Below are 14,209 nucleotides of genomic sequence, written 5' to 3' on the forward strand. Positions count from 1 at the left end.
CCTGCGTAATAATCAAGAAACTTTGCTGCCGTACCATGGGTGCAGCAGGCGTAATGATATGACGCAGCGCCTGAATATAGGTCTAATAGGTTAGACAAACTTAGTCCCGGTCACATTGGAAGTTACCGAGCCGGGGACTATTTTCAGGCACTGCGTCATATCATTACGCCTGCTGGACTCATGGTACGGCAACAAAGTTTCTTGATTATTACGCAGGAATGAGAGTATAGTTCCTAACCATATCAGCCTAGAAAATCGCAACTTTTTGATTTTCCGTCGGTCTTAGTACACGATGTAACTACAGAAGAGTCAAGTTTTAAATAGGAAAAATATCGAAACTCTTTGGTCATTTTTTTGAGAGAGATGCTAATGGTCCTGTCAGATTCAATGATCTATGCTAAGCTATGCTAAAAGTGTTACCGCCAGACCCAGAGATCTGCTGAATGGATTCGAAAACGGTAAAACTCAACTGTTTAACTCTGGGGGGTTGTAAAATGAGCCTATTTCCAAAAAAGTGGAGTATCCCTTTAAGTGTTTTTATCTGCTAAGGGAAAAGCACATGCTCTATATTAAGTTTCATATGTTTCAAAATGTCTGTTGGAGGGTAGCAATAACTGCACTGCATAACTGCTATAATTGCTATGCATTTCTTAAAGAGTAAACCTGTGCCTCTCTAATAAATGCATGCGTCTCATTAATGTGTATTTATCCCTGATGTGTTGAAATAAGACACTGTATCGTTTTACCTCCTTTAGATAAAGATGGCAGGTAAGCAGGTGTTGATATTCTAGTTCATGAATTAATGATGAAACTGGTTAAACAATTGCCGTTTTTCTGCACTATCAATAGATAGTGTTTACAAATCCCTAAAAGATCAAGAAATCGTCCTGAACTACTTTAAAATCAGTAAGTTACTCAGTTTTGTCCCCTGGTTAAACCTGGATAAGCTACTGTTCAAAAGATTGGGATCAGTAAGATTTATTTTTTAATTAATAGTTAAATTATTCAGCAAGGATGCATTAGATTAATTTAAAGTGACAGTAAAGGCTTTTACATTGTTACAAACTACTTTTTTAAAATAAATGCTTTTGAACTGAAAAAAAAAAAATCATGGTTTCCACCAAGGGCGTAGATTTGGTTTGAACATTGGGGGGGGTTGAAGTTTGGATATGCCTCCTGATATTGTGATCATGGTATAAATATTGGGGGGGTTGTAATGCATAGATTTAAATATTGGGGGGGTTATCCCCCCCCCATCCCCCCCATCCCCCCCACAAACTACGCCCCTGGTTTCCACACTAAAAAAAGTAGCACATAATGCTAATGATAATAAGAAATTAATTGAGCACCAAATCGGCTTTTCCATCACAAATACAAATACAATTTTAACATAATTTAAAATAGAAAACAGTTGTCAAATTGTAATAATGTTTCACAATATTACTGTTTTTACTGTATTTTTGATCAAATAAATGCAGCCTTGGTGAGCATAAGAGACTTTTTTGAAAAACAACAAAACAAATCTTAATAACCCCAAACATTTGAACAGTAGGTTGCTTCATTTTCAAAATTGTGGTCAGGCCATGACTGAGAGCATTTTTCAGCCCCACAGTATAAAATGATGTAATAGCAGTGAGTAAAAGAGGTCCTTTATAGTGTTTTTCATGGAAGCTCCCTGAGACTGTTCTCTGAGAGAGGGTTTTGTGTGGCAGCATTTACTGCCGTCATGATTCACATCAGACTAGTGAATAATTGATCAGTGAGAACATCTGCAAGCTTCTCTGCTGAACTGTCATCTCTGTAGCCTCCCTTTTTTCTTTCAACTTTCCTCCTCTCATGTTCTGTTTGTGAAACAGTGATTGAAATGCTCTTTGATTTCTACTACAGCACATTTTATGCAAATTAACTTAGAACTCACTGACTGACTTGTTCAGATACTTTTGTTCACTCTTTGGCAACAATAATAATTCTGTACAGTTATTAAAGCCAACATAACATCAAAATTGAACCTATTTACTTTCTTAATGCGCATTTTTTTAGGGATTCATTGGAGCAAGAAAGAATCATGTCTTCATAATCTTTAATCTAAATGTAACTTCCTCTCAAAAGACTTTCTCTTTCCACTTGCATCGCTACACAGCAGTGTTATTTTAATAACATTGATATAGCCTACTATTATATCATTGATACACTATACTATTCTGAATTAGATTTAGTTTTTATATTTGCGTCGACTTTAAATGTCTGCTGGAGACATGACCTGACAGGTTCTCTAACATGATGTGGGCGACCCAAGATTGAGGACAGCTTGAATCATTTCCACATCCAGAAAGCGTTGAAAAAGCTACTTGCTGCAGTTTGCTGAAAGTTTGAGGAGGCTGTGGGGGATGTCAGAACCTGCTAACGTTTAGACTTCTGTTGATTTATTGAGCTAATGCTAATCATTGCTGTTTTGTTGCTCAAAGGGCTGCAGCTGCAGAACTATCTGAGGAGTTACTGCCATCAAGTGGAGGGTCATACAGTACAATGAATAATTATGCTTCTGTTAAGGTTTTCTATATGGCAGGTTAATTGCCGTCTCTTTGAAAACATTATCCTTGTTTTCTTTATTCTCACTGTTTGTTTCTACAAGGTTTAACATTGTTTTCCATCAGCTTGCTGAATCTGTGTTCGTGAAACGTGAGATTGTAAGTGCGTAGTGTTTTTTCATTGTTCTTCTGTTCACCTCTCTCCAGTGTGACGGCTGTGCGGCTGCCTGACGGCCTTTCCTTTGTGGTGTACGAGTTCTGGGACGGAGAGGAGGAGTGGAAGAGGTAAAACACCTTTTCTCCTGTGTGTGACTGTGTGTTTGTTGTGTTCACTGGGATCTTCACACTTAACTCTGCTCATCTCGATTGTCATGAGCACCTGAATTATCACGAGACAAGACATGAGGAAAAAAAAAGCTTTTACTTAGAATTAAGTGTCAAATGCATTAGTCTATTGATATGGTTTCCATTAGCACGTATGGGGTCTAGGGGTGTAACGGATCGTAGTTGATCCGTAGGGACCCGGTCCCACGGTTTGGAATGCATGTGATTCATGAATTAATTGAAAAGATTAACCATCATAGAGTGAACATGCACATGTTTTTAAGTCCTGTCAGTTTAAACATTCAAGCCATTTTAAACCATTCAAGCGCAAGATAACACAAAAGAGAGTCCCAAAATCTCTTCAATATGTCCGCGAACAGACACATACTCAAAAAATTGTCAAAAAAACCTGTATGGCGAGTATCCTCGTATTCATAGTTGGTTATGTCTTAAGTGAACGTAAACAATTGAGAAAGAAAACAGATGCGTATCATTATATTGAAGCTGTGCATTCGGCCTTAAAGTGACAGCAGCCTAATATACCTGCTGCTGTCTGTGTCATTAATGTTTATATAACAACAAAAGACAAAAAATATGTGATATATTTTATACAGTAAAGACTATGCAGTGTAATCTTACAATTGATAATTCATTTTCTACCTGAATACTGTTAGACCTAAAAAAAACTTTAAGCACTATTAAAATTGTATCTTAGTCACTCACACATACTGAAAAATGATCCGATCTGTGACTCAAAAACCGTAACATGATCTGAAATGTGAGTTTTGTGATCCGTTGCACCCCCTAGATTTAAAGATTTAAATTTAAAGAAATATATTGGCCTGTATTTTTTGTCTTTTGGTTGCAGCTGAACAATTTGATAAAAACTCCATTTGTGTTGCGAGTGATAGGAGGGTGGATAGATAATGACAGAATTTTCATTTTAAAGCAAATTATAAGCTCATTTAAACTGACCTAATTTAAGGTGCTGTACTTTGCCATTGCTCTTTGAAATTTTGTGGCCGACCATCCAGTCATTTTGATAGGAATCCATGTGGTTGGGAGTTTCACGTGAGAACGAAAAGTTCCCCATGCAGATTTTGCTTGTGTTTCCCTCGAAATTGCTGCCCTTACCAACAGAAAGTAACTTCTGTGTGAGCTTCATACATCACTACGCTGTAGACAGTGGACCTTTTTTTGTCTGAGGAATCTTGCCAAAATGTGACCACGCTTTACAAACACTTGTTTTTCAATGAATAACTGAGCATTATTATATGCATATCAAACATAATTTTCAAAGAGACCGTTTGTTTTTTTGGAAGTTACATTCAGAGTCCACTTTTACAGTTTATTATTGATGCTACTTTGCGTCTGAAGATATTAGAGTTCTGGAACTGTGTTTATTTTGCTCCTTATCTAACTGTCTCTGCTTCTCTCTCAGGCACCTTCAGACTGCAGCTTGCAAGGCCTTCCAGCATGTGAAAGTGGATACTCTATGCCAGCCCGAGGCTGTGTCCTCTGTCGCTGTGCCTGGTGCGTTTCACTGCCGCCCTGCCGTAGAGACTGTTATGGGCTATGGTGCCAAACCAGCCTTTGATGCTACTTTTATTGTCTTGCGTAGTCGGGGGGTGGGAGATGTCACAGCCATTACGCGCCCTGCTGGATTACGTCCTCTGATAGTCTCTGCATTTAGGGTGTGTTCACACTCAGCATGTTTGATTCGATTAAAACGAACCCTGGTGCGATTTCTCTGTTAGTGCGTTTAATTTGAATAAATGTGAACTGTGCCATCCGAACCCTGGTGTGCAACAAACAAGCCGACCGAGACCGCTGAAAAGAACGAACTCTGGTGCGGTTTGAATGAAATATGAACGTAACGTGGACAAAAGACATGTAAACAAACCAAAAACAGAACATGATGTCACAAGATGCGAGTCTAAAAAGGACAGAAAGCTCAAGCATGCCTGTTTTTTCTCGTCATAGTCGCAATGTTGCCCATCACAGTTTGGTACAAGCATCAGAACCGTCTCGTCACAGATCTTCGTTCGAGTGTGACAGCCGCTTGCCTCTGTTTTGGCTTCTTTACACATTTGATAAGCTCTTCATGAGTTCTCAGCTGGTCAAAATACCATCATATGTAGTGAACGCTAACCAGGACTACATTTTATTAAAAAAAAATTTCCATACCAAACGAACCACAAGTGTAAACACACCCTAAGAGAAGTCATTTCAAAAGAGAGGTGCTAAAAAGTTCAAATTCTCCATCGGACATTCCCATTTCCCATTTTCATTTGGCAGACGCTTTTATCCAAAGCGACTTACATTGCATTACAAGGTACACATTTACATTCTTATCAGTTCTTGCTTTCCCTGGGAATCGAACCCATGACCTGTTTAAGCCACAGGAAAGCATGAGCTACATTCCAATCCATGGCATAATAGAAACCTTTTGTCTGATTTCTCTTTGAATGTGCTGTGATTTCAACAGCCTTGTGTACCGTTTTGCAGAACCACAGCAGAAACGATAGGCTTGTATATGTATGCTGGTTGACAAATTTCTATCCACCTTATTTTGCAACGTGAAAGCAAGCTATTTTTTTAACGAACGTGCATAAATTCCGATTCATTATCCACCATATAAATAACTAGTAGAATAACAAAATGCAGTAAACGGTAAAACCATTTGAACTACAAACCAGTGTTTAGAATTATGACAATACGTTAAATTCATATAATAAGAAATACCAGTTTGCAAAATCAACCAGCATAATGAGCTGTTTTGTACAGCTTAAAAAAATAAGGTGGACAAGCATAAAGACATTAAATATTTACCGTTGCTTATCTGTTTGATAATGGCACTGACGCTATCTCTCTCTTTCTAGCCGCCTGGTGCAACCTGAACAAAGACTGAGAAGCGAGCCAGTCTGCGGGTGGAACGGTCCCGCCTTATGCCTGAAACCCTTCTCTTCTCCACCACTTCCCCCTCTCTATCCCTGTCACAGTCCCTGCTATCTTAACTTCCCCTCTTTCAGCGCTCTCCCCACTCTGTCTCCTCTTTTATAATTACTTGTTTACACAGTATCCATTTGATATTGAGCCAAAAGTAGTGTCGGCTGCAGAGAACGCCGGACACAGTCCCAGTTCCCTTTTCACCTCCATTGCAACGTGCAGAGACGACATTAAAACTCCCCAAAGCATTTGGGAACCTCACCTGGTTGATTCGCATTTGCATTTGAAATATCAGCTTGCATAAACAGTCTCTTCTAACTAAACGAGGCTGATTAATATTTCATCCCAATTCAAACATGCATTCGCTGCTTTGCAAACAGTTCCCTTTGGTACAACTTCTGAGAAGACAAAAACTGTGCAGCAAAGTATTTCTACAGCTGTCCATGGACAATAGCATTTCTGTAAAGGTCATTTGATACTAGTTATAGGTTGGTGTTATAAATACTTTGAACTGTATCTTCATGAGCCATGTAGAGCAGTGGTTTTCTAACCTGGACCCACGACTCTGCTCATTTCGTATGTCTCCTAATTAATACACCTGATTCAGATCATCAGATTGTTAGGGAGAGAGCTCCAACTGAGCGTTTCAGATAAGAGAGCCATTAAAATTGTGCAGAGTTGTGGGTCCCCAGGACCACTGATTTAGAGAGACTGGTATTTTTGTCAAACCGTGAGCATGACACATACTGCCAGTCAAAGGGCCCACATTTACAACACACCAAATAAACATCTGCTCCAAAAGCACAATGTACCTGAACTGTAGCTGAAATGCTTATGTAAATGAGATTTGCTGATAGAGAGTAGAGAATATCTTGAGTAATAACATAATTATCTTGAAAATTTTATGTCGACCATTGTTGACCGATAATATATGGATCTTGGAAAGAGTGGCACTGACTTAATATTCCATCAGTTTTATTGCTTCTAAATAATTAAACATATGGCATCAAATCATTTCATTTCTCAGGACAAGACAAAATTTAATAGAGGATTTTTCAAAATTGATGTTGTTGACCAGTAAGACTGTTGTATTTGTGTGAATTTCTGGTTGCCTCGAAATGTAAACAACTCAACACCAGGCGAAACCAACATGGCCCAAATTGCAGCGTTCCTTTCCCACCAATCCTGCCTTCCGTTTGGTTTGTTTATCCCTCACAGTGAGTGCATGTTACAAATGAATGTCCAGTAAATTATTTGCCGTAGAATTTAGCTATGCTACTTTAAATGGATTTTGTGCATTTCTTATTTTCTTTTATATTACTCCAGTAACGGAACAAAAAGAAACAAAACTATATTAAATGAATAAAACTATACGAGCAGTCACTTTTAATGGCATTGTTTGATGAAATACTACTTCTTATACTCATGTATGTTTCCGTATACTGGCTTTCTCTCTTATAAGTGAGTGTAGAGATTTATTGCAGGGATGCAAAGTATTATATTCGTCTTAAATTTGTTAAAATTCTAGATTATGTAGAGTGCTGCTATTCAATAAAGTACTGAAAAAGGATCTGTCATTGCATTTTTCAGCTTCATTCATTTTCAATAAGAGTCATATTTCATTGGTTGTTGAAATGACACGAGAAGATTAAACATTTTTACATTGTCACTTATTTACAAATGTACTTATGCATACCAAAGTGGTTCCAATGAAATATAAAGAGTCAAAATATGTACACATAGCTTCAGCTCTTCTTCTTCTTTTAAGCCTTATGAAGCCCCGCCCCTTTTCAGCGCTGCACTCGTTGTGTTAACTTCCGGTTCGTACTTATGAAGGTAAGATCTTGAGTATTTATGAACTGTTCGTTTCAAAATCTTCCCGGTGTACTGACCTTTGTTATGACATCCACTTCAAACATTACAATGCTCATGATAACTTTCGTTAACAATAACTACAATAACTCACCTAATTACTCTTTGACATCGATGCCATAGAAATATACAGAACTACCACAAAAACGGAAGTTCAAACATAATATAGATGGCTGTGCGCTTGTTTCTCTCGCACATAAGGCCTTTATTCTTTAAGTATAATTTAGCTCACATCTATGCTGACATGACAATGGACATCAAAATTGCAGAACATTAAAAAAAGACTACCCAAATAATTCAGATTTACATGACAGTTAATTTGTCTGAGGTATTTCATTTCGAGTTGGATTATTATTACATTTGTACATCAATCTCCATTACAAGCAATTACTCCACACTTGAAGTATTGGAGCGGTGTCAAAAATTATGAAATACCATACAGGTTAAAGTCCTGTAACGGTCAACAAATTAAATTTCACTTAGGAGTTGCATAATCACAATTGAAGTGCTCTGCCCAAAAATATAGATGCCACAGAAAAGTGTGATCATTCCCCATGCAATCAAAAGATACCTAGGGGCAAACAAGGCATAACAACACTGTTATTGTACATGTAATAGAATGAGTGTGAATTTTATTAAACATCCCATACAGGATCCTAAAGAACTACACTTCTCTCACCTCATTGTAGGAGAAACTGACTCTGACTGCACCACAAATATAAGGCAAAGTCCTTCAATAAAAATGTTTGCACATGAATATAAAAAAGATGAATACACATCATGCTTACATGAAAAGCATTAAAAGATTCACATTATATTTATATGCTCAGACAAAGTGTTGTGAGAATCAAGCTAAAAATCATTCATATTAAGGTTCATATCATGAGGAATATTTTTTCTCTTTATAAATGTCAATATTCATTTTTAAGTTAATGAATTATGAGACATGCAGCCATGCATCAAGACATGCAAGTACAATTACCTGGAAATACAAAGATGAAGAAAGCACTGACTCCCCCGACAACACTGATCACTTTGCTGATGTCAGGAATGAACGCTGCTATGAGAAAAGTGACTGTGACCCAGGCTGTGGTCAAGGCAACACGTGTACGGCTCTCGTAAGACTCCGTCACCGCGGTGTGTTTGTGTCGCTGCCGCAGCAGTGGGTCCTGGATCACAGATCTACACGCATAGACTGGTCAGTTTATCTATATATGTAACTGTTCTCCTAAAAACCATCAGACACAGTTTATCACATACCTTCCAAGCAAGACAATGATGGGGTAGATGGTGATGATTGAGATTCCAAACAGCAGCCTGGCAATGATCATGGTCACATCACCTCCACTGTACGACATCAGAATATCAGGAGCAACGTTCTTCCCAAACGTCAGGTACCCAAAGACTCCTACAAAATAGTCATCTGTTAAACAATACACTCATTACTAAACTAAATGCCTAATCAACCATTACACTCTTCCTGATTAAAAAAAAAAAAGAGATCTGGTATGAGCCAAGAGGACTGACATAAATATATATAAACCCTGGGTTCAATCAAGTCATCCTTGAACCTTGTAAGATTTTTTTAATGTTTTTGAAAGAAGTCTCTTCTGCTCATCAAGTCTGTATTTGTTTGATCAACAATACAGTAAAAACTTTATGTTTAAAAATGTAATTTATTCCTGTGATTTTCAGCATCATTACTCCAGTCTTCAGTGTCACATGATCCTTCAGAAATCATTATAATATGCTGATTTGCTGCTCAATAAACATTTCTTATTACTATCAATGTAGAAAACAGTTGTGCAGGATTCTCTAATGAATAGAAAGTTCAAAAGAACAGCATTTATTTGAAATTTTATTTAGAAATGTATATAACAAATGTATTTACTGTCACTTTTGATCACTTTAATGCATCCTTACTGAATAAAAGCATTAATGTCTTTAAAAAAATCTTACTGAACACAAACTTTTAAATGGTAGTGTGTATATAAAAAAACAGCAATAGCATCTGCCAGGATATAACGTTATTTAATGCTAATTATTCTATATATCTGGAAAGAAAAGAAAGCAAATTCTGCATTCAGCAAAAAAAGTTCATTATGTACGTGAAGCATACTTGCATATGAAGTGCATATAGAGTTGTGGTAATTGAGCTGTAATCACTGACCAGTGAGAGAGTAGATGAGGAGGCAGATCAACATGGACACCACAGAGATGAAGACCCAGTGGGACAACTTCCTGTTCTTCATACTACTGTAGACAGCAATGCAGGCCTCGTGGCACTAAAACAGACACTGAAAATCAGCGTAAGCACAACTGACCACAAACATCAGATCTCCAGTACACTGTCTACACCAAACAAAAGCTTTTCCTGTAATAACTAACTTCCTGCACTAGCTCATTCCTCACCGATTCCCCTGCCGCACAGCTCTTTTCATATCTTCATATCTCCATTCCCGCCTCGTAATCAATCAGCCCCAGGCAGCGGACACGGAGTAGTTCTGCGCTATTCCACCATGCCGGTGGACTTTTATTACATTTTTGACAATCCCCCAGCGTTGACAAATAAAACACCTCAAAGATGCATCATTTTTCACACTTTGCATCTGACCTGACCTTAAATATTAAAGTGAGAGCAAAAACAACTTGAATTCCCCTCATTTGTGGTCTAGTGATGATATTCAGTGAAATAATTTCTCTTTTTCTCCAAGAGTCAAATGTTATATGTTGGATAAACGCAAGAAAACTCACCTGAAAGCCAAAGCAAATAGTTGGGATGACAGTGAACATCGAAGCCCATGAGCTTACTCTAAACAATAATAACAACAATGATAGTTAAACAGGCGGTTTTACACATTTTGCTTTCAGCTAAATGCAGTGTTGGGGAAAGTTTCTTTTAAAAGTAATGCTTTACATTATTGCATTGTTACTGCCTAAAAAAGTAACTAATTGCGAACTTAGTTACTTTTTGGAACACAGAGGAATAGGACGCAGGAGAAGAAAGTTCAACACTCTTACTTCAATAAAAACAAAACAAAAATGAAACACAAATGTCATGTTTATCTAAAGACATTTTTGCTAATTACTATGGTTGAATTGGATCATCGAAGGTCAACAGCAAGAACATTGGTTCATTCTTTCCCCGCCATTGAAGAAATTTTCCATCATTTATGACAACGTTTACTCGCCATAGACAACATTTTCCATCATTTATGACAACGTTTACTCGCCATAGACGAAATTTTCCATCATTTATGACAACGTTTACCCGCCATAGACGAAATTTTCCATCATTTATGACAACGTTTACTCGCCATAGTCTAAATTTTCCATCATTTATGATAACGTTTACTCGCAATAGACGAAATTTTCCCGCCATGGACTGAATTTTTCGGCCTTCTGGGTTTTCACTGTTATACGGTAGGTGTTGCTATTACACATCTTCTGAAAGAGTAGACAATCTCCGGATCAAAACACAGGCAAAAAAGGGGAAGAAACAAGCGATAGATGCATTGCTTATGCACGTTGTATTCTTTTTTTTAAAAACATGATTTTCTCAGCCTTTTGTTCAAAATTGAGCTTTTTTATGAAACACCCACATTAAAGTGTTGATAAAAAAAAAAAGAATGCACAAAGTTAAAATAAAACTTTTTGTTGTTGTTGTTTAAAAGCAGAGGCTCTGTTCTTTCTTTTGATATATTGCCCGTTCAAATTTTTATACAACTAAATATTTATGACATTTTTGCGAAAATGATCAAAAACACTACCGGTGGCTGGCAACTTCTTTTTTTTTTTAACGCTGGCAGGGAAAGAGTTAATAAAGTGCGATTAAATATATAAGGTATATTGGGTGATTTAACATTTAATTATTGTGGGTTTTCATAATATTCTGAGTTTGCATTTCACTGTTTCTGAATCAGTTTTTGTGCAAGTGAGATGAGTAAATGCATGCTAACATTTATTCTAGAACTACAATAACTATCATGTTCACATAGCGCACACAACACCTTTGCCTCTCACTTATTATTTCTTTCAACATTTCTTTCAGGAGTCAGTACAATGGAAAATAAAGTAAACTGCATTACTTACTTAAAAAGTAACTTCGATATGTTGTTATAAATTTAAAAGTAATGCGCTACTTTGGTTACTTGAAGTAATCTGATTAAGTAACTCGCATTACATGCGTTACCCTGAACACTGGCTAAATGAACCAATTACTTTCTCTCAGAGCTCAGTAAGCATGACGGTAAGATTTGTTCACGCACTGCAGGAGGAAAAGATGATGATGAGGAGGTATAGATCCTTTATATAGCTTGCCACTAAATTGAAAGCATGGTCACTCTCCACTCACCCACTGCTGTAAAGAGGTGACAGATTGATCTCATGGACAGGCCTCCTGTGGTATTTCACAGTAATGGCTACAGTGAGATATGTAGCAGCGAAAGTTCCTAGAACGCTGAACAAAAACAAATATCAAAGACGAGTTGACATTAAACAAATTATCTTGATGATGTGTGATGAAAAAACTTTGCTTATTAGTCAGTCTCATTTTAAAGCTATTCAAAATGTGCACTGTCACGGCAATTGACCAAGCAGAAGCAATAACAATGCTTCATAAAATTAAAGCACAATCACAGTCTTTTTATTCACTTACAGATTCAACTCCTTCCATCTAAACAGGGTTTCCACAGTTTTGACCAATCAATTTCCATACCATTTCTAAAATAAATTTGTTAATAAATAATACGAACAGATTGTGACTTGTTGCACACAAATCTTTGAAAAGAACCAACTTAAAAATCTTTCGCCCACAAATCGGACGACACTGTGTCTTGTGAGGAAGTGCCAATGAAACACATTCTTGAAAACTAGAAAAAGAACTACTATAGGAATTACCATTATTTCAATGGTTTTAACTTTAATGACTTTTCACCTTCCTGCTTTGGTCATCACAACAGTGTTTTCTGAATTAGTGTCATTTTAGTATTATTTAAATACTATATACTATTTTGAATTAGCTTTTATTATTATATTTTCAATTTCCAGTTTAATTTTTAGTAATCTGGTTATATACGTTTTGTCATTTTATTCGTTTAAAAAAAATATATATATATATTGCCCTGGCAACTAATATTTAATTTCAGCTTTATTTCAAATACCAAAAACCAATGTTTAATAGATTTAGTGGTAACACTTAACAATTAGGTTTTATTAGTTAACATTAGTTAACTACTTTAGTTAACATGAACTAAGAATGAAAATACTTCTACTGCATTTAATAGTTAATGTTAATTTCAACGTTTACTAATACATTATTAAAATCAAAAGTTGTATTTGTTAACATTAGTTAATGCACTGTGAAATAAAATGAACAAACAATGAACAGCTGTATTTTTATAAACTAACGTTAACAAAAGGTTAATAAATAAAGTAACAAATGTATTGCTTGTGGTTAGTTCATGTCAGTTAATACATTAACTAATGTTAACCTATGAAACAATTGTAAAGTGGTACTGTTTTAAATAACAATACTTACACTGTTTTGAACAACACAGTCAAGGAAATTGCAAAGAATATAGTTCCTCACCTAGTATACTTCTGTATGCTGATTTCCTTCGGGACAGAGAGAGGGAAAACGAAGAAGAGACACAGGAGAAACAGGGCAAATCTCTGGTCTGTGTACCAGTGGTACGGCATCTCTGATTCTGGCAAGCCTGTGATTAACTCATACATAGAGAGACATACTGCGAGAAATGAATGGAGATTGATCAGTGTGAAGATCTAATGGATAATGACACTATATGAGCAATTAGTAATAAAAAAAGATCAAAGTCCCATCAACATGTTGCTTACATTTCTGAAGCTGGTCAGTCACTATGACTAGAAAAGCAACAGATATGATGAAAAGGTTGAAGACGTAGCAGATCTCGCAGAGTTTGCCTATGGCAGGACCGCACACGACTCTGACCACAGCCTGATATGTGTTTTGTCCACTGATTGAAGATGAATATCCCAGGATGACCAGTCCGCTGATCAGGAACACAAGAGAAATCTATGTAAGATAGAAATATATAATATATAATATCATGCACAGAATTACAATAGGCCTAAGTGCAAATATTTCATTCAGGCATTATAGAGTTAACAACAATGTGCATACTGAACAAATGACCAGTGGATGCATTGACAAGATAATTCTGTTAGTGCACATGATCGATGTGGTTGAAGCCACAGTGATGAAAACAGGTTAAATGAGTCATAAAATATTCAAACAATCCTTGTTTCATTATAGCATTCACACAGAGTTACTTGCCATTTCCACAGTGACAGCAGAGTGAATTCCTCCAGCTTTCGCAAACGCCCAGGGAAAGATGAGAAGCCCTGCACCCAGCGCGGACTTCAGCAAGATGAAAATCGCTCCTAAAGAGCCCAACTTCGGCCCGTTCGTGTCCAGCGAGGGCTTTGTTAAAAAGCTTATGCTCTCTTTTGCCAGCTCCTCCATATTTGGCCCTGTTTCAGTCTCTGTTCCTCTC

General features: G+C 36.9%; 2 protein-coding genes across 3 annotated transcripts in view; one reads left to right on the forward strand and one right to left on the reverse strand.

The window, feature by feature from the left end:
• necab2 (N-terminal EF-hand calcium binding protein 2) overlaps positions 1–7,378 on the forward strand; it is a 99,430-nt gene extending 92,052 nt beyond the window's left edge. For both annotated transcript variants that reach the window (XM_084124435.1, XM_084124434.1), the window contains 3 exons: positions 2,736–2,813; positions 4,294–4,385; positions 5,735–7,378. In XM_084124435.1, coding sequence (XP_083980561.1) covers positions 2,736–2,813; positions 4,294–4,385; positions 5,735–5,763 — 199 coding nt within the window. In that variant the 3' untranslated portion in view covers positions 5,764–7,378. The remainder of the gene's footprint in view (positions 1–2,735; positions 2,814–4,293; positions 4,386–5,734) is intronic.
• Positions 6,762–14,204, reverse strand: slc38a8a (solute carrier family 38 member 8a). The gene is made up of 10 exons (XM_084124433.1): positions 13,990–14,204; positions 13,530–13,728; positions 13,264–13,420; positions 12,028–12,132; positions 10,428–10,485; positions 9,844–9,958; positions 8,934–9,081; positions 8,656–8,855; positions 8,353–8,404; positions 6,762–8,244 (listed from the first exon to the last, which is right to left on the reverse strand). Exons 1-10 carry the CDS (start codon positions 14,176–14,178, stop codon positions 8,142–8,144), a joined length of 1,326 nt encoding a protein of 441 aa, XP_083980559.1. The 5' UTR covers positions 14,179–14,204; the 3' UTR covers positions 6,762–8,141.
• Between the last annotated feature and the right edge of the window lie 5 nt (positions 14,205–14,209).

The sequence above is a fragment of the Abramis brama genome, assembly GCF_963993115.1.
Source record: "Abramis brama genome assembly, chromosome: 9".
In the NCBI taxonomy this organism is placed as follows: Eukaryota; Metazoa; Chordata; class Actinopteri; order Cypriniformes; family Leuciscidae; genus Abramis; species Abramis brama.